Source organism: Psammomys obesus, unplaced genomic scaffold (genome assembly GCF_907164565.1).
Source record: "Psammomys obesus unplaced genomic scaffold, mPsaObe1.curated_primary_1811, whole genome shotgun sequence".
Classification (NCBI taxonomy): domain Eukaryota; kingdom Metazoa; phylum Chordata; class Mammalia; order Rodentia; family Muridae; genus Psammomys; species Psammomys obesus.
The window spans coordinates 1,749,940-1,774,442 of record NW_026596162.1 but is presented as its reverse complement, the minus strand read 5'-3'; the positions used below and the strand labels follow the sequence as shown (position 1 = coordinate 1,774,442).

The 24,503-nt window shown below is 44.3% G+C and overlaps 1 protein-coding gene across 1 annotated transcript in view; it reads right to left on the bottom strand.

The window, feature by feature from the left end:
• Nucleotides 1–24,503, bottom strand: part of Cdyl (chromodomain Y like) — a 134,641-nt gene that overhangs the window by 51,652 nt on the left and 58,486 nt on the right. The window contains exon 2 of the mRNA XM_055595257.1: nucleotides 5,709–6,378. Coding sequence (XP_055451232.1) covers nucleotides 5,709–6,378 — 670 coding nt within the window. The remainder of the gene's footprint in view (nucleotides 1–5,708; nucleotides 6,379–24,503) is intronic.

The following is a 24,503-nucleotide window of genomic DNA, read 5'->3' as shown; positions in this document are numbered from 1 at the left end:
ATTCTTTTTGCCTCCCCGGCCGATATCGTGAAATAGATTACAATGTTCCATAACATAAGAATAAGTAAATAACAGTCACAATCTCCACAGCTTTTCAGACAGCACTTTGGCAACGCCTATCAAATTCCTCAATCAACTACAGCCCCACAGTTTACAACAAGTTGCCAACTCAGAGGGCAGGAGAAATGGGTCTGCACCATGTGTGCTTAGGTCTAGGCAACTGTGGACATGAGAAAAGGCAGGAGAACAAAACAACGCAAGATGTGCACGGGGCAATCTGAGTACAGAGCGTGCAGGAATTTCTTCCATGGGTCTGGCAACTTCCATTACTACGGCATTCAATTTATATAAAGTTTAGAACTTCTGAAGAAATACTTGGAGTGGCAACAAGGAAAGTCCTTTAAGACATGTTCAATTAATCATGCTGTTCTTTTAGAGAACCCAGGCTTGACTGCCAGAGCCAACAGGGCGGCTCACAACTGTCTATAAATTCCAGTTCCGTAGAATCCAGTGCCCTTTTCTGGCTTTGGAGGACACCAGGCACACACATGCTGAATACCTAAGTGTAGGTGAATAACCTCACCACAAATATGATAAAATAAAAACCGTAAAAAGTTTAATTTGGTCAGTTTCTAGACTGGGAACAAGGGCACTGACATTGGCTCACTGGGAAAACTCTGCCCTGAGTATCCCTGAAGGCATTACAGTACACTCACAAGACAGGAAGGAGAAACACTCCCACAGAGCATGTTTTCTGTGCAGGGTGACTGGTGGTCAGGCCCAGTCTACCATGTGTGCTGGGCAAGGTCCTTCCCTCAGTGCCTGGAAGGGCTGAGAACATGTCCCTGCTCTCCCATCTGAATCTATGCAGGGTGTCTTCTCAGTACACTCTGCCCTTTCAGTACCAAAAAGCAACTTATCACGGGAGAGATGGAACCTAGACAAGGCTGCACAAACAAACCTTACCTCACCAGTCTCACTCTGCCTGTTCGTGTCTATCTTCCGCACCTTGACACCAACCCCAAGAATATTTTCCTGTGTGTAGTTCGTCTTCACAACTTACTGTCCTTTTCTAAAATGATATATAAGTTCTTACGTCTAACTCCTCTGGCTACTTCCTCATTTCTGTGGCACATGGGTAAAATTAGTTAAATGGCCTATACACCTGTTCCTTCAGTTTACTTGTCTCAAAGAGGCTCAATTAAGGAGCCTAAGAGTGCTGAGAAATGTAACTAGCTCAGTTATCCTAACACATATAGGATGGGGGAAAAAAGGGGATTTCAAAAAGGAGCTCTAATACTTCAATAAAACCACACCAAATGCTTTGGGAAAAGACTAGGTTAAATATAACTGTCCAAATAGATGTGAGAAAATGAGAATATAAAGGAAAGCCAAGCAAACCAAAGCGTAGGAATGTGCACTCAAAAAACGTTCACGTGTGTGTTCTTGGCCAGCTGTAAAGAAGTCCAAGCTAGATGAAAGAGGCTATAATAGAGTGAGCTTTCCAGGAAACAGCCTTCCCTTCATACTCGAAGGCTTTCATCCCTCTAAGTAGCAAATGGAATTAACCTCTGCGAGTGCTCACATGCATGTCATGGACCCAGCCCAGTCAGTGGCTTGCTCAAGTGAGGCAAATGCCCTGCCAGAGAGATATACCCAAGATCTTTCCAAGGGTTCAGCCACACATCACTGATTGGCAAATACCTGAGTATTTATAAGTTTTAGAACAAAGCCATTACACTTGCATACTCTGAAGACTTCTTAGAGGTAACCAAATTCCTATAATGGGTGGAGCTGGCTTTAGAATTCTAAAGCACACTAAACTCACCACAGGACCAAAGGACTGCATGTTACTGAGATCACAAGTTCTGCTTGAGGGCGTCAGTTATCATGAGGTAGGGGAGCTGTTGCTCACTGGGTTTTAACTTCTGTAACCTTTCTCAGTGTTAAGTAGCTGATTTCATGAGGAGGAAATGAGAGGAAGTGTCAGGACAGAAAAGTCACACAGAGGCGTGACAAATGCCCACTGGGCTCAGACAGCCACGTGCATGCATACATGACGCATGTGTGTGGTGGGGGAGCGGGCACAAGATTATGTGAAGGACTATCTTGGACACACATGGAATGTCGGAGACAGGGTCTCTGCTGGTTGCTACACGAGCCAGGCTAGCTGGCCCACAGGCACTGTAGGTGTCTCGGATGACACCCATTCACACTCTAGTGCCTGGCTTTCACGCAGAGTTCTGGGGATTCAAATTTAGGTCTTCACACTTGCACAGCAAGCATTTTCACCTACTAAAGTCTTAACCAATCACCCATCTTCCCAGCCCCGCCTCATCTTCTGAGGCAAGCAAAGATGAGGCAAGCTTTCACTGACTCTTCTGAATCTTGCCGCTGCCTCCCCAGCATTGAGAGTTCAGGCACCTTGTTTTCACCTGGGTGCTGGGATACAATCTCAGGTCTTCACAAACAGGCAGCAAGCACTTTTTAAAAAATCTAGTTAATGTCATTTTATGTGTATGTGTGTTTGTGTCCTTGTCTATATGTATACCATGTGCATGCAGGTGCCCAAAGAGGTCAGAAAAGGGTGTCTGAACCCATAGAACTGGAATTCCCGACGCTATGAGCTGTCCAACGTGGGTGCTGGGAACCGCACAGTCCCCTGGAAGAACAGCAAGTGCTTTTACCCCTCGAGTCATCTCCCTGGCTTCCCAAAACCCATTGTTACACATACACCATCGCTTGTATCATTTCAGTTTTTCTGGTCTGACTCGGTAGTACTCCATGCCCCTGAACTTACTATGTTGCCCAGGCTAGCTTAATATTCACAACAAGCCTCCTACCTCGGCCTCTCAGGTGCTGGGATTATAGGCACGTGCCCCTACACCCTGCTCAATACCCCTCTTTTCAAGTACACGTTTTTCCTGTGGTCCCAGGTGTTACTGCTGGCTAGTTTCTGCCTTCAGCTTCCCTGCATCACAGCCTCATACTCAACAGCCCTATGGGACTAGAGAGGAGCTGTTAGCATAAAACTTATAGTTCCCCTGAAAGTAAGAGGAAAGAGAACCAGGCCTCAAGCCCACCTACATCCTTGGAGATGAAGGCAGGCAAGCTGAGGCCTTCCAGTCACTTTCCCAGGATGGCTTTCCCTTGACTAATAGCCAGCTCTGTGTGGTAACAATGGTAGGGTTTATTTCTGGTCTTTCTCATCCACCCACCCACCCACCTACCCATCCATCTATCTATCTAAAGGCTTGCTGGCAATTATCTCCTACTTCCTACTTTGAGGAATGCAGAACAAATTACATATTTGAATTTGTAAACAGCAAAAAGTTATAATATCCTCTTCTAAAAGCTACATACAAACTGCTTATTTTGTAAAAATAGTTCACTAGGTAATTAGAGCAAGAAATGACCTCTGACCTCCTGTTGAAGGAGTAGGAAGACAACTTACCTACATTTATGAGAGAAGCTATACATCCACCTTCTTATCCTTTGTTTTATCTCTAAAACAGTTAAAAGCCAAATATGCATATGGTTATTCTATAAAAGTATTAGTGTATTAAAATGGCCTACAACATTTATTCTGATTCAGCTACTCTAATCTGTTTTCAGAGGTAAATACATCCTCCGAACACACGATTAATGTTTTGAACAGAAAGATGGTTCATTTCCCATTGACTCTACTGGCATCTGCTTCAATTAGTTTCAGAATAACAAATCCATTTTCTTACACAGCTCTAAAATGAATCTGGCAAGTAAAAACAAACAACTGCTTAAAAACAAAACAAAACTACACATGTGGACCAACAGTTGAGCAGAGTTTCAGTCTCATATCTCATCCCTTAGGAGAGGGAATGCATGGCTTTCTGGAAGGATTGCCCCATTCTCTCCCGGGGCCACAAGGCCTTCTCAAGTCCTCACCTGCTGGTCACCTAAGGCCTGCCAGCACAGACTTCAGGTGGTCCATACTGCCCTAGCTGTGACTGTCAGAACCTAGCACAACCTGTCAGGCTGTGCTAGCCCTTGTCTGTGTCCAGAGCTGAGCACAGTGACTCACCTGACATCATCAATACAGAAGCACACGATCCCTCCCCCCACACTAGTAGAGGCACTATGAAGAGAACACAGGAGATGAATGGAGGTGTTTGTTTTGATTCCTTCAGTGTCTATGGCTCTCTCTATGAACTTTCACTCTCTAGATTTGACTTCTCTACATGGGAAACGGAGCTCACTAGCAGGTGACTAATAGTCTCTTCTACCTGTGACTGTCTATGATCTTCCCGGCCATGGAATGTCACCATAGTCATAAATAAACACTAATCTCCTGTGAGAATGATCAGCAGCTGGCAGACCAGGACCTTGGGTCTGGTATGTATCTGGAAAAATGCTGGTGAGACAGCAGACTTCAGTTAACAGACAGCAAAGGGAAGGCCCAGAGAAAAACTTGTTACACAGAGCATGGCAGGATTGCTAATAACACTCACGTGACTTTTACCTGTGGAGCTAACTGGCTCTCCCCAGCAACCCCTCACCACTGTGTCATATATTAGTCTACAAAGCTGGAGCTGGGTGTACACACAGAGACCACACTGTAAAAGGGCCAGGAGAGAAAGGGGTTCAGGAGGTGGAGCCTGAAATCCAGGCAACGCTCAGGAGGCAGCTGAGAATGACAGGCCAGGGTATGCTGCCATGCCTCAGCCTCCACATGTTGGGGCAGTGGCCCAAGGGCACCCAGAAGTGTTCTTGCTACTTAAGGAAGTGAGAGGACTCAGCAGCTTGGTCACAGGGAACTATGCTGTCCACCCATGTAAATGAAATGGACGAGAGGTGTCAGTAGGCAAGAACCAGGAGAGTTATGGAAAGCCACGGCAAAGCGGGGGCTGTGAACCAACACTGCAGCACCCGCATGGCTAGCATGCAGCTCTGGGGTGCATTAGCAGTTCCTTATACAGAATCAAAACTGAGAAAGCTGTGGCAAGAAGACAGGATCAAGACTTAAAGACCAGCATGGCCAGTGGGGTCTAGGCGAGAGAATTGGGAGGAATTTTTTAAAAGCAGGCAGCCATTAAGGTGTGGATGAGCAAGGGGCAGGAGCCCCTGGAAAGGCTGTCTTAGGAGATGGGCAGGTTATGGCTGAGTGAAAGCAAGGAGATGGCAACAGACTGGTGCTGTGCAGAGTGAGCTCCTACTCCTACCAAGATGCAACAGGATCTGGCCAGCTGTGCATCAAGAAACAGACCAAACTCCTCAGGGTGCCCTCAATGGAAGCATTTCTGGTGAATCACATGGGCACGCAAAATAAAGGGTATGGCCACTCAACCTATGCTGGCCAAGCGAGAAACCGCAAGCAGATTCTTAATGAAGCTGTGTGTAAGAGGTGTAGGAAGGCAGATGGCTTCCTAAAGCTTGCTATAAAAGTATCAATCATAAACTGTTTAGGAAGAGACCCTGTACAGAGCAGTGCGAAGTGCTGACACGGCTGTGGGTGGCAAAGAGAGAGCCAGTGCTGATTTGAATGCCAATGGCTTTGAGCAAAGAAAGGAGAAGCTGTCAACATCCCCCAAAGGCAAGGGAGTTGTTAGCTGTGTGAGCACCCCCCAACTCCGAGGATGTGAGGAGAACCCTTCTAGAGAGGGACACATGCCCTCTAGGGTCACTGCCCAGCATGTGAGCAAAGGCCAGCAAAGCCCACCTGAACCACTCACCTTTTCCATTGACAGCTAAGCCGGTGGCCATGGCGGCTGTCACGGGGCCAGAAACCTGAGGCACTAGTGGATGTATTCGGGGCCTGCTCCCCATCCTGGCTCGTTCTGCACCAGGGCCCAGCAGAGCTCCAATGGGTTTCTCTGCAGTCACCTCTGGTGCTACGGTGTCCTCGGGACCCTGCTCCACGGGGTCCAGCTTCTCAGGGCTCTCCCCTGGAAAGCCGTCAACCACCGAGGTCCTGCCCTTAATGGGGCTCTTAGGCACGAGAATCTTGATCCCTGACTTGGCAAGGTCCATGTTCTTGCGGTTTGCAAGAGATGGGGCTGCGTTTTTCCTGAACTTCTGGCTGGCAGCCAACAGCTGGCTGTTTTTGGACTCATGATCTTTGCCGACCACAAGTGCTTTGGGGTTGGTCTTGGAGAGGCTGCTGTGGGTGGACCTGGAGATCTGCTTCCGGGCGTTGCTGGGGGAGGCTCTGTTGGCGCGGGCAAGGCCGCCCTCCTTTTGCCTCTCGCTGTGGCGCCGGTTGAAGTCATGGATGTATTCCTCACAGTTCACCAGGTGCTGCTCTGGCTCCCATGTGTCATCCTCACTGTCATAGCCTTTCCAGTGCACCAGATACTCTGTCTTCCCTTTCTTGTTTTTTCTTTTGTCAACAATCCTTTCCACCTAGGCATGAGAGAAAGTTTAAAAACAAACCTCATTACTCAAGAAAGCTACAAGATAAACAAGGAAACATTCTTCACCATCACCATCTTCATCACCACCATCACTACAGGCCATAAAATTGATCTTTTCTTTCCTGCCCCAATCAGAAAAGAAAATGGCAACAGAGTACTTGGGATTCGGACAACTTCCTGGTAAGGAGCTCTAACTACATGCTTACATTTTATACTCGAAATGCATGTACAGTACACACAAATCAAAATGTTAAGTCGCACCCCATTAACACATGAATTTTGTATGTTAATATCAGTTTAAAAACTTTCTTTAAACCACACATAGAAGAAAACTAAAAAAAGAAAGGATACAGCCTCCCAAGTCAGGGATCAGGCTGGAGGATTGTTGCCATTTCAAGGCCAGCCAAGGCTAGAACAGAAGGGCTCTGGTCTTAAAACACCAGTTGTGGGTATGTGTGTTATTTTTTTTAAGACTTTATTTATTTATGTATATGAGTGCTCTATCTGCATGTACACCTGCATGCCAGAATAGGGCATCAGCCCCCAGTGTACATGGTTGTGAGCCACCATGCGGTGCTGGAACTTGACCTCAGGACCTGTGCAAGAGCAGACAGTTCTCTTAACTGCTAAGCCATCTCTCCAGCCCCTTACCAGTTGTGTTCTAACCACAAGAAATATTGGTAATTACAGAAATGTATCTTCATTTTAAGAATTAACTGGAAATACACTTGTAGCTTTGAAACCAAAAACACATCCATGGATGTGCATGAGGTAGTTAGTTAGTTTCTCTATGATTCAATGGGCCTTTTTATTTTGAAATTCAGCCTCACCGCCTGAGTTGGTTCTAACAATCACCACTGGGACAGTAGAGAGCCCCTGAGGTCTGTGCTGGCCATCCTCAGGGTGACCAGCAGTAAGCAATAGCTCCAAACAGCAAGGGCCTTCTTTGTGGTGTGCAGCCAGCTCAGGCAAAGGAACGTCAGCGTCTGCTAAACATGACTTTGCATCACTCACCAACAACTAACAAGACAGGTCTCAATGGAATGCTCTAGGACAGATAGGCTATTTTCCCTCAAGTCTTGGTGTTGTTATGCTAACATCGTTAAGAGAAGGTGATGTTTATCTTTTACTGGTGATTGATATGCTGTGTATCAAGTTTACTTCTGTTACTGCAATGCACTCTACTACCTTGACATTCTAAGTGTAAATGGCAGACTTAAAATTCAGAGGAAGAAAAATGTTTGACAGTAATGCCCACGTTACTGCAGAAACCCACAATCTGGTGCGACACCCACACTTAATGTAAACACTACCAGACTGTTCCATAGCAGTCAGGTGTGACTTTGTGTCGTGTCTGGCAGGCAGAGGCTCAGATCGAGCTAACAGCTCTTTAATTTCAAGAACATCAGTGTGTTCCTTGAAAAGTTACAGGTTAGAAGTACGAGTGTGTACCAAGTTCTCTGGTACTCCTAATTAATGCATGTTGACTGACTACAGCTGCAAGGGCATGTGGAAATACTTCATCTTCACCTTCAAAGACATTCTTCTTAAAAACAAACAAACAAACAAGCTCTCCAACATAGTTATACTTAAGATACAGACAGAATTAAAGCCCTTAACTGCAGACCAGCCTCAATTTAAACATTCATTATCGCTTCTATGTGAGGAGGATTAAGAACAGAAAAACTTGACTCAATGGGAGGCAGATTTCACATCCAACAGTATCTCCTGTCATAACTGCTATCAGGTAGGCGTGAGCTGGTCCACACAGCTGGTAACACAATTGAGGCCCACAAGCATACTGACATGCCATTTCACTTGGGAATAGTTATACACAGGTGCAAGTCTTTAATGGAAGTAAAAGGAGCATTTCTGGAAAATTCCACAAAAATCAATTTCATGGCAGTTGTAGCTTAAATTTCTAAATGTGCAGGAGAAAGAGATTATACCTCTAAAAGAAAACTATGTTCACCGCTATTTTTGTTCCCCTAAATCCATTTCTACCCCCAGGAGTGTACACTCAACCAGAACACCCTCTTCACTCCCATCCTCCAGGCTGAGGTGAGGATGTGGGGACACAGAACAGTTTCTTTCTCTCTCTTATTTAATCCTGAATGCTGGCTTTTCCCCTCTGTGACCCCAGGACCCTGCCCCTTTCTTTGCAGTATAAGAACCAGCCTCAGCTGTTACCTTAGGACACATACAGGTTTCTCAAATGCTGAGGGCAGGCTGTTCCGAGATGCCAAAAGAAGGCAATAATCAGCTGGCACCCTATGGGCACTGCTAAGGAACAGATGGTTTAAGCTTTAGGGCCACATGATTGTCCAACCACTCAACTTGACTCAAAGGCAAGAAAACAGAATCAACAAGATCAGTAACATCTAAAAAAGCTAAGACATAGAACGTTGTAGTTTCTTATGCTGCTGTCACAGAAGAGCACACACACATCATCTTTCTCCAAACCTCAGACCCTTTCTGAGCTCCCACACCCCAGATAACTGCTTCCAAAATCTCTTAGGACGTGCCTTTCTCAAAGTATGTGTAAATGAACTACTCTAGTGACACAAGACGAATGCCAAGAATTCCATACAAAATAAGTCTGTGGAAGAAGCTAACACGAAGACCCATTGAAAAGCTCTGACTTTTAAAGGCTCAATGCAGAAAGAAGGCGTGAAAATCTCCAACACCGTCTGTAATAGTGTTACCCAACAGTCACACGTGAAATGAAAATTTAAACACAAAATTCAAACTCTGTGCCCTTATCTGTTACCAAGTTCTTTGAGTTAGGATTTTTCTCTAAAACTCATTCTAAAAGCCAAAATATGGGACAAGTAAAACCCAACCTCCTGTAAAATTACAGACCCTGCTGATGGCTTGCGAACCTCTGAAATCAATCCCAAGGAGCACCCAGATACCCAAACCGCTTTCTTTTTTCTTTTTTTTTTTTTTGGACCAGAGTCTAGGGTCCTCATGCCCAGCAATATTCAAGGTGCTCAGGGCTGCAGAAACCAGACTGGAACACAGGGCAGAGAGGCTCAGTAGGTATGCAAGAAAAGAAGACCTAACTCTACTATTGTTGCTGTGTAAGAAAAACCAGCATAAGGCTCCCAAAATGCCATTGCTGGTTGCAAAGCCCGGACAGTAGATCACTGTCCACACCGTCCGTCTGTCAGCATGCTGGCCTGAGAATATGAGGGACTCCTTCATACCCACCTGAATGAAGACGCAATGCTGGGTGGGGAAAATAACTTATTAAAACCCCACTTACAGGAAAAGAACTTTGGTAACCTGTAAGATGCAACAAATGAAGAAGACATCCTAGCCTCTGAAAAAAGTTGTTAAGAACAAGAAAAGTTGCCTCGAGTTTTAAGGATAGTTTTTATGTAAAGGTCTGACACACTTTCCGGCTTTATCTTGGCCTAAAAGCAATACAGACTCCATAGAAACTGTGTTTTAGATTTTGGCACCCTAACCTTCTAGGCTAGTGGAACACAGCTGGGTCTTGCTGTGCTGCACAGCTGTAGCACCCCATCACCAGGGGAAACAGCTCCCTGTGGGGTGCTGAGCTGCTAAGCCACAATGCTCTTTGGGTATTGTGTGAAACTCATTTTTTTAACATTTTCAACTTCTAAGAGGTTTATTGGGAAGTAATCCCATCCTAAGTTGAGCATCTGTGGGCAGAAATGAGGAAGAATTTAAACACAACTATCTGAAGACACATAGAGAAACCCCTAAAGCAAGTGGAGGGGAATGGAGTTTTAGAACAGGAAAGCACACATCGGCTTTTGCTTTGCAGGGGACAGGCTTTAGCTGGCAGCATTCAGACAGAAAGAACGGTTAGAGGACAAAGCCTAGGTTGAAAGTAAAGTAGAAATCTAGGTGGGTGGCAGGCAGGACACATCACAGAAGCATGAGGACCAAACTGGACTAACTTACTGACCCCTTCAAGCACCAGGCACAGTTCTGAGTAACAGTGTATCTCAGGGCCCTGAAACCACAGCCAGTGACTCACCATTGGCTAAGGCAGATTACAGAGGGGGGATTCTGTGAAAATTGGCAGAATAAAGGTCCATGGATGGCATAGGTATATGGCTGGGCAGGTATAAGTTTGTATGGCCCCTCCCTGTGGAGCCATACAGAACATATACCTGCATAACTCCGAAGCAGAGAACTGCCATCTCAGTACCTGGATCTACAAATGCCTCAAAAGCAAAAGAGCTTCCCTCTGCGTGGGGAGCAAAGGGCCCAGGAGACATCTCTCCAAAGTAGCAAAGCTGTTTTGTTTTTGTTTTTAAGGTCTCTGTGAATAAATAAGGTGAAGATGTGAATGAGAAATCCCTGAAGAGAAGGAGCAAAAGACCAGTACACGGGGTTGTGGACGGGGGCAGAGGGGGCCTCTACTCCAGGGGTGACTAGCAGTGCTGGGCTTGGCCTCAGACGCAGAGGAGGGTGGAGTGAGCTGAGAAGATCGGGATTACACCTCAGTAGTAGTTCAGACATTTTATCCTGGGAGAGGCAATCTGTAAGAGGCCCGATTAACACCTGGCTAGCTGGCTGCACAGTGAGGGGAAGTTCTCCCCAAAGGTGCCCTGGAAAACAAGTGCAAAAGGCTAAGCCAGAGGACACCTTGGTCAACAGAAAGAAATGTGGGAAAATATTTTCAGTGTGTGTGTGTGGGGGGGGGGGAATTGTTGAGTCATTATGGGTTAAGTACAAATGCTGAAACTGGTTTCAAAAGCTACCGTTGTCTAGATTTAATGGAGTTAGACTGTTGAGCAATTTACACGCCAGACACTATCAAAAGCAATGGGGTAGACAACCAGTCTATAGTATGTAACAGTTTGTAATGAGCTAAGTGTGACACCAAATCAAACCACAGCTTAGCAGAAATCAGGGAGAGGCAGCCTTTCAAAATAACACGTGGTGGTCACACCTGCAATCCCAGCACCCACGGAGGCAGAGGCAGGTGGATCTCTGTGAGTTTGAGGCCAGCCCGGTCTATAAGGTGAGTCTAGGACAGTCAAGGCTAGCCCCCTCCCCCCAACAAAACAAAACAAAACAAAAACAAAAGACAAAAAACAAAAACACTGTCTCTACCCCACAGACCCGGGGTACTGTTCCATTTCCACACCCCAACTGAGTGTAAGCGCACTGGGATTGTGGGTATGTCCTACCACATTCAGATTTCTGTTTTACAGATCCACACTCAAGGTCCGTTTTCACGCAGCCATCTCTGCAGACAGGCAAGTTTCTTTACAAGTAGCATGTGCAACTGGAAGATGTTACAGATTACAAGTGGGACGGCTCTAGAGACATCTATGTTACAACATTAAAAATAAAGGCAAGGGAATGACTCCTGTACAAGTCCAGTAAGACTCGCAGCTGACTTCTCACCAGACAAAACTGTCACAGCACATTCAAGGTGCTGGGTTTTGTTTTTCAATTTATTTATTATGTATACAATGTTCTGTCCGTATGTACACCTACACGCCAGAAGAGGGCACCAGATCTCATTATAGATGGTTGTGAGCCACCATGTGGTTGCTGGGAATTGAACTTATGAGCTCTGGAAGAGGAGCCAGTGCTCTTAACCTCTGAGCCATCTCTCTAGTCCTCAAGGTGCTGTTTTTAAACCTGCTACTTCTACAGAAAATGAACACATGTTCTGCCTATTTATATCCTAATCAGATCCTCTCTGTTATTGGTGATGTCATTGTTCCAGCCATGTTCTGTTGTTTTTTTGGGTGTGGTGGAGTTACTGTGGGCTTCATGCATTGTATTGTTCTATTATGGCCAGAGTCTTGCGCAACACTACACTTCTGCTACAGACTCGATATGACATTTATACATAGAAGACTATCTTTATTGTCTGAGTACAGAAACACAGGGTTCTATAACAGGCAGAGCTAGAGATAGGGGAAGGGCCAGCATCTGGGAAAGACAGACTTCAGAGGCCACCGTGTGATACCAAATGGATTACCTTGCTGGTGTATTGTCAGACAATGCTGCCCTTCAGCTACGGGCGGAGTCCATGTCCACCATTTTCAACCATGCCCCACTTAGCTGCAGACTACAGGCCCCTTTCCAAGCCCTCTATGGAACCATCTCTACTCATTGCTCAAAACAACTGTCTGCAATTTGCATTGTGAACATAGACTCTGCTAAATATTTCCAGAAAAAGACAGATTATCTTGCTGGTGGAACTTCTCTACATGAAATGTTGAGGAACTTCGTCACCCTGGAAGAACCCAAAAGGAAATTTGAATCCACGTGAAAAACTTGTCTCTTAATTATGTCTGGTGGGCTGCATAAAGATGTCAAATAGTAGTGAGACAGGACTCATTCACTGAGCTGACATTTTTTTTCTCCCTTTGGCTGGTGCCATTAACACAAGTGTAACTGGCTGCTTTAGCATCTGTAAGACGCTGTTGTTGCCTGAATGAGGAAATAGAGTGCATTCTGTCATCCATAAAACCCTGGCCAGTGAGTCAAGGTTAACAGAGCATCTTCCAGTGCCAAGGTAAGAGTAGTGGACGAACACCCTGCCGCTCTGGTTCATGCAGGGTGAGGGCTTACAGGAGGCAAACACACAGCCAAGTCAATGATCCCTCCAGAGCTGATCCAATAATCAGTTGAAACTTCAGTCTAGAGAGTGTCCTACTATCTCACGAAGGCTATACGATCTGCTAATTTCTCTTTGTGGGAAGAGGCTCTATTCTCAGCCCTAAGAGGGAAGTCATCACATTTTTAGGAGAGAGATGAGTTAGCACCCGGCCTTCATCCGAGACATACAGTGCCACCCATGCACACTGGCTCTGGGGAGTACTGTGTCACCAGGACCCTGGCTGGCTGCCTCCAACAGTGGTTATATACAGGTTATGTTTAAGATGAACGCTTTGTCAGTTCAAATCATGGAAGCAGTCAGTCCACTTCTCCCGCTGTCCACCTGATGAGCCAGGTGGCACCATCCTTTCTCTGGGGTGACTAAATGCTACTTGTAAATGGAGGGCATATCCAGTCCGGTTGGGCAGGAGTGGGGCCACTCGGCTCTTCTGCCGGTTTTTAACACCTGGACATCTATGAGTAACCCCAACAACTCTGCAGGCTGAAGGGAGGAGGGTGACTTTAATCTGCCACCTATGGTTTTCTGAGAGCCACAAAGGAGAACAGTGAGGACCCCGGCCTCCTGCCAAGAGCAGAATGGCTATGTTCCGTTTGTATTTGCTGCCTATGAAGCTGCACAGAAGCAGTTAGAAGACACCACAGTTTGTAGCTTACCTGAACTATCAGCAACCCAGGCCAGGGCACTTTGGAGAACTCTACAGACTGAGTGCACTGTCCCCACACACTTTGTCACATTAAGCCAGAGTGCTGATAGAGCCAGCCACCCAGCTCTTCAGTGTGGCACTTCCAATGAACCCCTGAGGATTCCCTACACTCTTTCCTTCTGAGTCAACCGCTCCAAAGTGGCTACTCCAAAGAGGGAAGAGATGGTCTGAGGGACACAAGACCTTGGAGATTTAGGGGAAAGAGACAGGATCAACAGACAGCAATAACAGTAATCCTTTCAAAGGAGTGTGGGGTTTCAGCCATGGTTAGTGAAACCTAAAGGAAGGTCTAGAAAGATACCCATCCATGCAGCCATAGCTGATTCTATTTATTATAAAGGCCTCCACAACCCACTCAATCAAGCTTTCTGAATAAAGGGTACTGGGAGCCCTGGGAACAAAGCTTACTTGTCAGAGTGCTGGCTAGCACGCATGAAGCCCTAGATTTGATCCTCAGCCACCATATAAGCAGGCCTGCAAGAGTCAGAAGTTCAAGTTTATCTTCAGTTATGTACTTTGTCCCTCCAAGGCTAGCCTGGGCTATATGAGACCCTGTCACCACAAAATAAAAAAGTACCACAGACCTCGTTAATTCATAATATCTTATAGGCCAGTAATAAAATAAAAAATCATGAAGCTTTTAGCTCAAACACAAGGCATCATCCTTATGGTGTGGGAGGAGACAGAGGTCTTGAGTGACAAGAAGCACAGTCAGGAAAGCAGGAAAACGGATAGATCAGACTTCATCAAAGTTCCAAAGTCTCCCTAAGCCACGGGGCTGGGGCGGGTTGTGAGTGTGTAACAACACAGATGCAAAACATTCCATGCCCAGCACCGATCTGTATCTGTCTGTTGGGGCTGCTTCCACTATTTATGAATAATAGAAATTTAATGCATTACAGCCAAGGTGCCAGCAGACTGAAGAGTCCAATGGGGACCAATCCTCCCAGATGGCACCGTTTGTGTGATCTCACACAGCAGAAGGTACTCGCAAACTCTGTGGCCTTTTATAAAGTGGCTAACACTACTGCAACAGAGATTATGTTTCAACATCTGAAGTGTGTGTGTGTGTGTGTGTGTGTGTGTGTGTGTGTGTGTGTCAGAATCCTCATACAAACACAATATTATGCCACTGGACCCTTCTATAAAATGCACTGCCCTTTCTAGCAAAGTGTTAAATGACACACTTAGAACAACTGTGCTGCTGGACCTGTTTCATCTTGTACAGGAGCAGCAACTGTACAAGATGAATCCTAGCTGGGAGGAGGAAGTTAAGTCATTTAGAGTGTGCCCTTGAAGGGGACCCTGGAAACCCCAGCCTGTACTTGTCTCTGCTTCCGGGATATGATGAGGTAAGTTCATTTCTCCACTACCTGCTCCTATCATGATATGCTGCTGGCTGCCTTGCCACAGGTTCAAAGGCAACGGAACCAAGCAACCATGGGCTGAAATCTCCGAAACCCTTAGCCAAAATAAACCTTTTATAAATTGATTTACCTTGGGTGTTTGTTAGTGCAAAGGACTGCTACCAATTCAGGCAACAAGAACAAATGAAAACTTACATGCTTGGCTGTGAAATGCCACATGATACAGCTGATACGAACAAAGAAACTTGATATAAAGTTTGTGCATGGTGGAGGCATACAGGTGAATTTTGTGGTCTCTGTGTCTAGCAGATGAGAGTTATGCATACATGCACACATATCTGTTAAGATTCTACACACCTACGATCTACACATCTTCAACTGGATCGCACAGGGCCTACATAACAGAAGATCGCCTATATGGTTCTTGGCATGAAGATGCTTCTGACCAGAAAACTGCCACTGGGTGTGTAAGCAGCCAACAGCTACATAACAGAAGCTTCCCAGGAAGAACCCAAGGCCTAAGTGGTGGAGAAGCAGGTCTCAACGACAACACTGAACATGTGTGCACATATGCAAAAACGAGCCACCACAAAATCAGACAAAGATGCTGTAAGAAGAAAATTCATACTGCATGATTTTATCTTCCAAATCAGTAAGGCCAGCACTACCAACTGAGAGTGGGACAAATTCTAAGCAATTCATAAAAGAAACCACCAGTAAGCATGAATGCCGTTTAATCCCATCAAAGGGTAAGGCTTAGCAGGCTGTGAGGGAAACTCTTTGGAGGCTGTCTGAGTATGGATTTTACAGAGCGTTGCAATCTTACAGTGAGCATGGGAGGCTTTAGACCGGTCTTCTTACTAGTGGGATCTCAGCTAAGGATTCCAAGGAAGTAACTGGAGACATCCACATGTGTACACATCAGACAGGTGAGTGAGCAGCTGAGAGGAGAACTCTACATGGCTGTGCTGCATGCGACGGCATGCCCTGTGTGCCCACTCAACCATCTTGAACCAGGCTCTTCAAGCCCAGCACACACCTCATGCTGCTTCCTTCGGTAACAGAATTCTGCATTATCGCATTCATGCAGTTTATTCTTAAAGTAGGTTGGCAGGAGTTAAGGCTGGAGTTTAAAAGCCACGTTTTCCTGAGTGATAAATATTAAGTTAAATTTTAGAACAAAGACAAAGGAGAGAGGTCACAGCTTAGATTACCAGCATGTGTGAACTTCCATCCGGCCCTGAAAAGCGCACACTACAGTGCTGTCAACATCATACTTCTCTCCTGTTGAACGGTCACTAGCTGCACAGTAAAAGGACAGAACACGCATAAGCTGGCATAAGGACACTCTATATATTGTAATCCTCTCCAACTCAATGAGATAAAAATTCTCTACGAATCAACAGATTAAGTGAACCTTTCCTACTGAAAGTTCTGGTACTTGTTAAATTACCTACCCATTTTATGAATCAATCAAAATAAATCAATCAAATTCAGGCTGTCTGTCTTGGTAGCAAAAGTGTTTATCCACTGAGCTATCTTGCAAGTCCTATTCTCTTTTTTCTTAAGGCTTACCCAAATAAAAATAAATTAAAAAATTAACAAGGAAGATGCTGATAAAAAGGAAGTTGCCAAAAAGCCACTTTCCCAGGGGTTTTGTTCTGAATACATGCAGAATGGCATCTGGTGCAACCAATGAACACTTGCTCTGTGCATACGCGAGAGCACAAACTAGATTAAATCTGTATGTGTGTATTGTATACAAAGGGTGAATACACAGTGCCACAACTGCAAAAGCAACTGTGCAAACCCACTTCACAACTGTATTCCTCCTCGGATGTCTCAGAACGGAATAAAGCACTTGCTATCTCTCATGGGCCACAGAAACCACAAATGCTAAATGGAAAGCTTGAAGAAATCATATAAAGAAATTCCTGTTGTGAATCTGGGTGACTGGCACCATGCTGTACAGCCTGGGTGTATTAAATGGATAGGGACAAAGACAAAACTGTGGAGGGGCTGAAATTAGATAATGAGGAATTCTTAGGATGGAAATTTTCTGTCTAGTTCTATTTTCATAACACCACAGAAAGGTTAGAAACTACAGCTTATCTGTGAACTTGTCTTATATTTTTAAACTCTTGCCAATTTTTTTTTTCTCGGTTGTTCTTGTTTCTTCCAAACAGGGATTCTTTGTGTAGCCTTGGCTGTCCTGAACTTGCTTTGCAGACTAGGCTGGCCTTGAACTCAAGAGATCTGCCTGCCTTTCCCTCCCCCAAGTGCTGGGATCATTACAGGCGTGTGACACTATTTCACAGAAAAAAGCAAAGCAAAGAATATAACATAAATCCCAAAGCACGCCAAAATTAAACCAAGTACAGAATACACCAAGCATAAGATAGGCTCTTTACAGAAGAAACATTCGTAGATCTCACCCATTGTGTCTAATTAAAAATGTTCTCATCGAATTCTAAGCTGTTACTGTTGTTAAAAACCCAATCTTTTGCTAACAGGAATAAGGACATCCTTCAGAGGAATAAAAGTCACCCCTGTGTGAAATACAGCAAGGCTGTTTACAGTCCACAAAACATGACTCAAGCCACAAGTGGACATTTGCATGCATATATAAGACTAATGACAAGGCTGTTTTAAGAGGCATATGATGACATTGGCAGAAACCAAAAGCACCCTCTAGTACCAGCATCACAAGGCAGACTCCTGTCACACTACTGAGGAGCCTCTACTGAGCGCAAATATTAGCACTGTGTACTAACTCAGTGGCCAGATTCCACCCAGGGTCCCCCTTTATTCTTCTGCATGTTCTTCTGGTCAGTTACTGACTATTTCTACTGTTCTTTTCTAAGTACAGTCAGTTTTTATGAGTACATATTCTTTAACTTTACAGAGCCCTGAAATGGTTGTTTCCAGTAATTTTGTCAAGTTTCCTCTTCTCCCCCAAAACCCAGTACAAAGAACTTGCCAACTTCCTCCTCCATACACCTGAAGCCTCGCCCTTCCAAGTCTAATGTGGCCTGGCATTTTTAATCACCCCCTCTTGAAGCCACTTGGTTTTGGGGATGTTACTCTCTTGGTTCTCCACTGCCACTCATTCCTTCTCTATAGTTCCTATGAGCTACCTCTCCTCCTGGTCTCTCTGTTCTACACATGTGCACTGGGCACAACCAGCATTCAGCTCTTGCCACCAGATTTTGATTTGTGGTAGTGGCAAGCCACAGCTTCTAGCCAGCAAGGTGACTGGAAGACGCAAGCAGGAAGCTGGCTCTCTACTGCACCTGCAGAGCTTGGTAGGTGGCACCCAAAGGTGGCAGCTGCTTTTGACTTCAGGGTATTTTCAAGTTACAATAGGTTAGTCAAAACACAGCTTTGCTATAAGCTAAGAACCTCCTGAAGAGCTAACAGATTTTGCTTTAAAATATATCCAAAACAACAAATTAAACCACAAAGAAAAGCTGTGAGAGCACAGCTGAAATACAAATGGTAAAGTATGTAATTGCTAGAATGAGGTAACTTCCTGTGTTTCAGGGAGTCCATCTACTGTCCTTTTGTGATGCAAATTTTGCATTAGTTTGAAAATGGAAGAGAAATCAAAGTAAAGGTGGGCAAGTCACTCTTCTGAATGGGGAGGATAAACCAGTGAGTTCTGTGAATCTGGAAAGTTAGTGTGCAAGCGTGGGGGCCTTGTCCATGAGCTGGCTCCAGGTCATTAATGCTATCCTTCCTCTTGAATCAATCTGGGCAACCATTTCTATTGCAAGCATTTCAAAGTCCACTTCAATAAAGTCATGCACAACACCTCCTTTTCATTCCCAATGTTTCTATCTAATCCTCTCACCCTTGATTAACTTCCTTTTAAAGGGAAAAGTTTTAGATATGTATATTTAACTGAATATGTGCTTTTATTTTCTATTCTTATTTTTAGTATCTTTTTTTCCTTTGACTTCCCTGATGTTCTTCCTATAATTTGTAATTCAAACACAATGCTAACAATGACTCAGTTCTAGGTGTTCTCTTAATTCCCTTGTGATTTCCTCAATGGCTCACAAGATAATAAGTACAAATTTCTAAAAAGCTTAATTAAACATTCAGTTTCTAATCTAGGAACTTAGAATCAGAGAACACAGCATGATTTTAGCCTTTCTTCATATTTGCTGCCTTGTGGCTTAGTACAAAGATGAATTAAGAAAGCATTTGTTAAGCATGGTAACACACAACTCATTCCAGCACTTATGAGGAAGAGGTGAACTCTGTGAGTTCAAGGCCAGCTATAGCTACATATTAAGACCCCCAGTGAAGAGAGGAGAGAGTAGGGAGGAGAGAAGTTGAGAGGAGGAGAGGAGAGAAATTGAGGAGGGAAGGGGAGGATTTCTTGAAAATATACTTACTCAAGGTAAGGCTCTCAATATTTCTTAGCTCAGACAGACTGTACCTATGGAAACTGTCTAATTTTGTAATTTCTCACTGATCAATCTTCTAAATCCTTAAGGAGTAGTCTTCCAACATTTCCCACCAATTACAGATTTCAACTTTTCTCAAGTTTGCTTCATGTATTTTGAAGGAGTGCTGCCAGGGGCAAACAAGTTTATAAAAGCCATCTTCAGAAGAACTGTGCTTTCTTCCATAAAAAATGAGCGCCTCTGTCTTTCTGACTTCAAAGTTCGATTTTATGTAACTGATACTCTGGCACCTAATTATTGTAATTAAGTTATCTGCATTTATTTTGATGGCTTCATTCTATTTACTCTTGGGTGTTTTTTTTCCCTTTTCATAATCTGTATGCTTTTAGGTGGTTGCCCTAAAATCTTCTAATGTGCTGATTGATTATAGTTGAGGGACAGTTAGTCTCAATTGTCAAGTTGAGGAGCTCGAGAACTGCCAAGGAAGTGGGTGTCTGGGTATGTCCATGCTGATTGTCTTGATTAGGTTCACGGAAGCGGGAAGACCTGCCCACTGTGGTGGCACCATTCCCTGGGCTAGGATCCTGGACTGCATGAAGAAGAGAAAATGGAGGCACACTGTGAACAGCTGCCTCCAGCTCTCACTGCTCTGACATCCTTGCCATGATGGATGCCCTGAGACTGAGTCACAATAAACTCTTTATCAAGTTGCTTTTGTGGAGGCATTTTGTAAACAGCAACAGAAAAGTAACCAAGACAATTCTTGTGTGTTTACTACACCAAACCTACTTCTTCCTGCCCAAAGAAAAGGACAAAAAAGAACATTATTCTTGTGAGTCTTCCTGATGCTACAAAACTTACTTTCACTGAATTTTTATATTCCCCAAATTCATCAACATTAATGTTGGCTGTTCTGTGTAGCCAAGAGTGTTCAAACATTCCTGCTACCTCTTCCTCGGTTTAGTCATCCTTTATATCCCACATCTTTCTGGCCCTGGTTTCTTCTTTTTCTCAAATATCCTTTGATGACCCAATTTCCAGTATGCATCTGCCAGTGGTAAAGATTCCCAGTGCTTGTTTTGAGATATCTCTTTTACCTGGATTCAACTGGTTCGCAGCTAACTCTTCCATCAAAAAGGGGTCCAGTAGGATAGCTATGTTCTCAGCTTCTTGCTTTGAATTGCTGCTGAGACCCACACTCACTGTTGGTCTTTCTCCTCTCCCTTGTGCTGCCAAGATCTTCTAGTTCAGCTTTGAGATTCTGTGCTTCATGGTAACAGCATTTGGGTCCAGTTTAAACCGGTTTATGTTTCAGTACACTTCAATTTCATATTAAAAAACAAAACAAAACAAAACAAACAAACAAACAAACAATCCACAATGGTATCTTCTTAGCCACCATCATTTTCATGCCTTTTAATTGGGTCCTGTGTTCTCTCTTCAGAAATACAGAAGCAAACTGTAAGTTCCTGTGCCCTAGCAAATGGTTTCACAAGATGCAAAGGCACGCAGCACTAAGGCAAGACCAGTTTCTGCCCTGAAGTTTTACCTGTCTACAGAAATCTTTTGATACATTTGTGGAAACAATGGCTTTCTTGGAGAAACTTTCCACCACTCAGCCTCATGAGAAGCACCATGTTGTGACAGAAACCGAGTGTATCGGAGTCAGGCTGGCTTAGAGAAGGCTGAGACTAAGTACAAACGACAAGGAAGCCTTCTGGTTAGCAGCTGAGGCCTGTGAGAGCCTCTCCTCAAGGATAAAATGACCTCATTTTTGCTCTAAGGAACAAGAAATCACGCACTGCTTTTCTATTTTAACCATTAAGTGGGGCAGGAAATGCTCCACCTGCAAAGGCATGCCTTGCTTGATCTAGCTGGAGTAGCCAGAGAGGAAGTGCCACTGCTGTGAGGCTACAAACTAAAGACGAACAAATTAAAGAGCTACCCTGACATTTTATGTAGAAACATCACAATCTCGGCTCACGCTGGTATCCCAGCAGGCCTTTACAGTTATTAAACAAGCTTCCCCAAAGTTAGATATTTGTTTCCTTGTTAGATCATGTGTAGAGTTATTTCACAGCGCAGCTATAATACTAATAACTACGGGTTCTAAGTCATCTAAGGATGACTTTCTTTTAGAAAAAAAAAATTGGTGGAGTCAGCTGTTAACAGCTGGTATCTTACTCATGGACTTACCTTAAAGCCCATTTAAGAGTCTCCAACCAGACAGTAAGCTTATCCTACCTCCTTGACAAAACTAAAACTGCAGAACTTAAACATGTCTTCCAGCGCTTAAACCTTCAGGCTGTATGCCAGGCTGAGGACTTCTTAGTTTTCATCCTGGAGAGTTCTGTGTGTCCACACAAGCTGTAAAGCCAGTGTCCACACAGGCATCCACAGCAACTTGAGAAAAAGAACCAATGTTCTTGAGAACTATCTTGTTTCTGGATCCTAAAGAATCGGGTTAGGAATCTCCTCAGGTTAACAACCGGTGACACACATACATGACGAGCAACTGTGACTTCATAGAGAATAGGCTTTTAAGGACACACTGTCCATGGGTCTTTATAGCCTGGCCAGAATCAGACCCTTTTAACCAAGGTGTTCCAGTTTGTACCCAGCTGCATTAAAGGTATAGGTTAGGGGTGAGGGTCGTTTCCATGGGTACCAATAAGTCACTCTAATTCTAATAATTCACTCCTCTAAAGAGCAACCTCATAAGCAACACACCTTCACACAGCTGACTCAGTGACAGCTTTACTATGGAAACAGATCCTTATACATCAGGTGAGGCATTGGCAGGGAAGGTGGGCAGGGGAAGAAATGGCACAACTTTCTAAGGAGCCCAGGCTGGTCCTAGAACTGTCAATCCTCTGGCCTCAGCCTCCCAAGTGTTTAGGATTACACGTCTCTGCCACCATGACTGACTCTTTTAAGAGGTGATCATCTTCAAGTCCTGTTCTTCCCTACCTCCACAGGAAGGCAGGCATCACATCTCCTCTGGCATGGCTATTTATATGGCTACAGCTCCATCAACAAGCCACTACAGGCTGCATTTGTTATCTTTCAAGCCCAGGTAGCTCTCCTAGAGGGTTAATCTAGGTGCCACTGAAGGAACCATCAATACACACAACTACAAAAAACACTTTTGTTCCTTCTCGCTATTTTGTTCATAGTACTATCCTCTTCATTGACATTTTGATTGTGCTACATCTCTAATTAAGAGGTATCAATTTCTACATTGTTCTTATTGGTACTAATTCCTAATTGGAGAGTTACCACCCATATCCTAACACCTGTTGTTATACCACCATGGTCACTAACAGGGACCCCAAGGCTGGGCTCGTGGGTGGATGGAGTGAAGAGGGCATGGTTGGAGAACAATAGTGGAATGCAATACTCAAATCACAATTCATAAGAGCTGAAAGCATAAGCTTGATCTTATGACACAGTGTGTCTACAAAACTCAAACAATCAGCCCAACCATACAACTGCTATATGGGGGTGACACAATGGTGGTGCCTACACACAGGTGCTCCTTGACTCTCTAAACACCCAAGATTGCCACAAATGTCCTGCAAATATAATTTGTAATGTAAACATAATTATCTAATGCCAAAGCCCATGGTAAAGATGTTCTTTTATGTACACAGAAAATGGCTGCAGAAAAGGTAGCCACCTTTGACCAAGACTTGAAAATGTGTAAAATTCCAGGGAACCACCTGGGATCTGCTAGGCGAAATCTGCCATTTCCCCACCTGTAAAGCAAGGGTAGCCAGTTCAAAGCTAAAGAAGTTGAATGAAAAAGCCTGCATCAAACTACATCCTCAGTAGCAAGTTGGAAGTGATGTGTAATAACTAGTATTGGGGGAAAAGACCAAAGAGACGCACATAGCTCAGAGACAGGGGCTCTCCTTGAACTGAAATCCCTGCCTGTTGTAACCAAAGAATAGATTTGTCCATGGAACACAGAAATCCCATGACTCACTGCAAACCGCACAGAACAGAAAGCTTACTAGGGACTGCCAGCTTCAAACCAACAGAAAACCTTTACAGTGGAAAAAAAAAACAAACCACAAAACAAATCAGCGAAAAATGTGCACAAGTCTGATTCAAGCGCTAAACGAATCAGTCATGAGCAGGCCCGGAATGAACAAAGGACACAGTGGGTACCTGACATTTAACACAGCTCATTAACATTTTCAAGAGCTTATTTGGCAATCACTGTTTTGAGTTCTTTTTCTATTAACTCATTTAATTCCTGCAAAACCCTAGGTGACAAATCTTACCTGTCTTTCACTTTCTACAGAGGAAGAAGCCAGATACAAGGAGTAGTCATGAAAAAGGCTAGGATTCGAACCTGGCAAGTCTAATTTGACAGGGCTCTGAGGGCTCTTGCCTGCTTATCTGTGTAATTAGGAAACACTGGTACAAGGTGAACATCCTTTGCTAAAATTCTTGTGGACCAGATGTGCTAAAGGCAAACAGTCTTGGCACTCAGTATAGCTACACTTAAGTCAACCACTACTGCGTATGAAGGAGACAACACGGAAAAATGACTAAGGAAATGGGCTTACTTCTGCTTAGACCTCACAGGTATCTTTGTATCTTTGATGTATTTCATATTACAGCTTTTTTTTTTCTATGTACAATTGTATTTCTTAATTACAGAGCTAGTTTTACATGAGGGAGGGAGGATGGAAGGAAGGATAAAATCCGTACTTGGACAAGGAGCATACTTAGAGATAATAGACAAAAGTAAATCAATGAGGCATCTATGTAGAATCCTCATCTTCAGAAATAAATCCAATTTTGAAGGGCAAGGGAACTGTGAGGACAGAGAGGCCTGAAGGTAGTGCACATCTTCAATCCCAGCACTCAGGAGGCAGAAGCAGGTGGACCCCTATTTGTTTGAGGCCAGCCTGGCCTACAAATTGAGTTCCAAGCCAGGACTGTTACACACACACACACACACACACACACACACACACACACACACACACA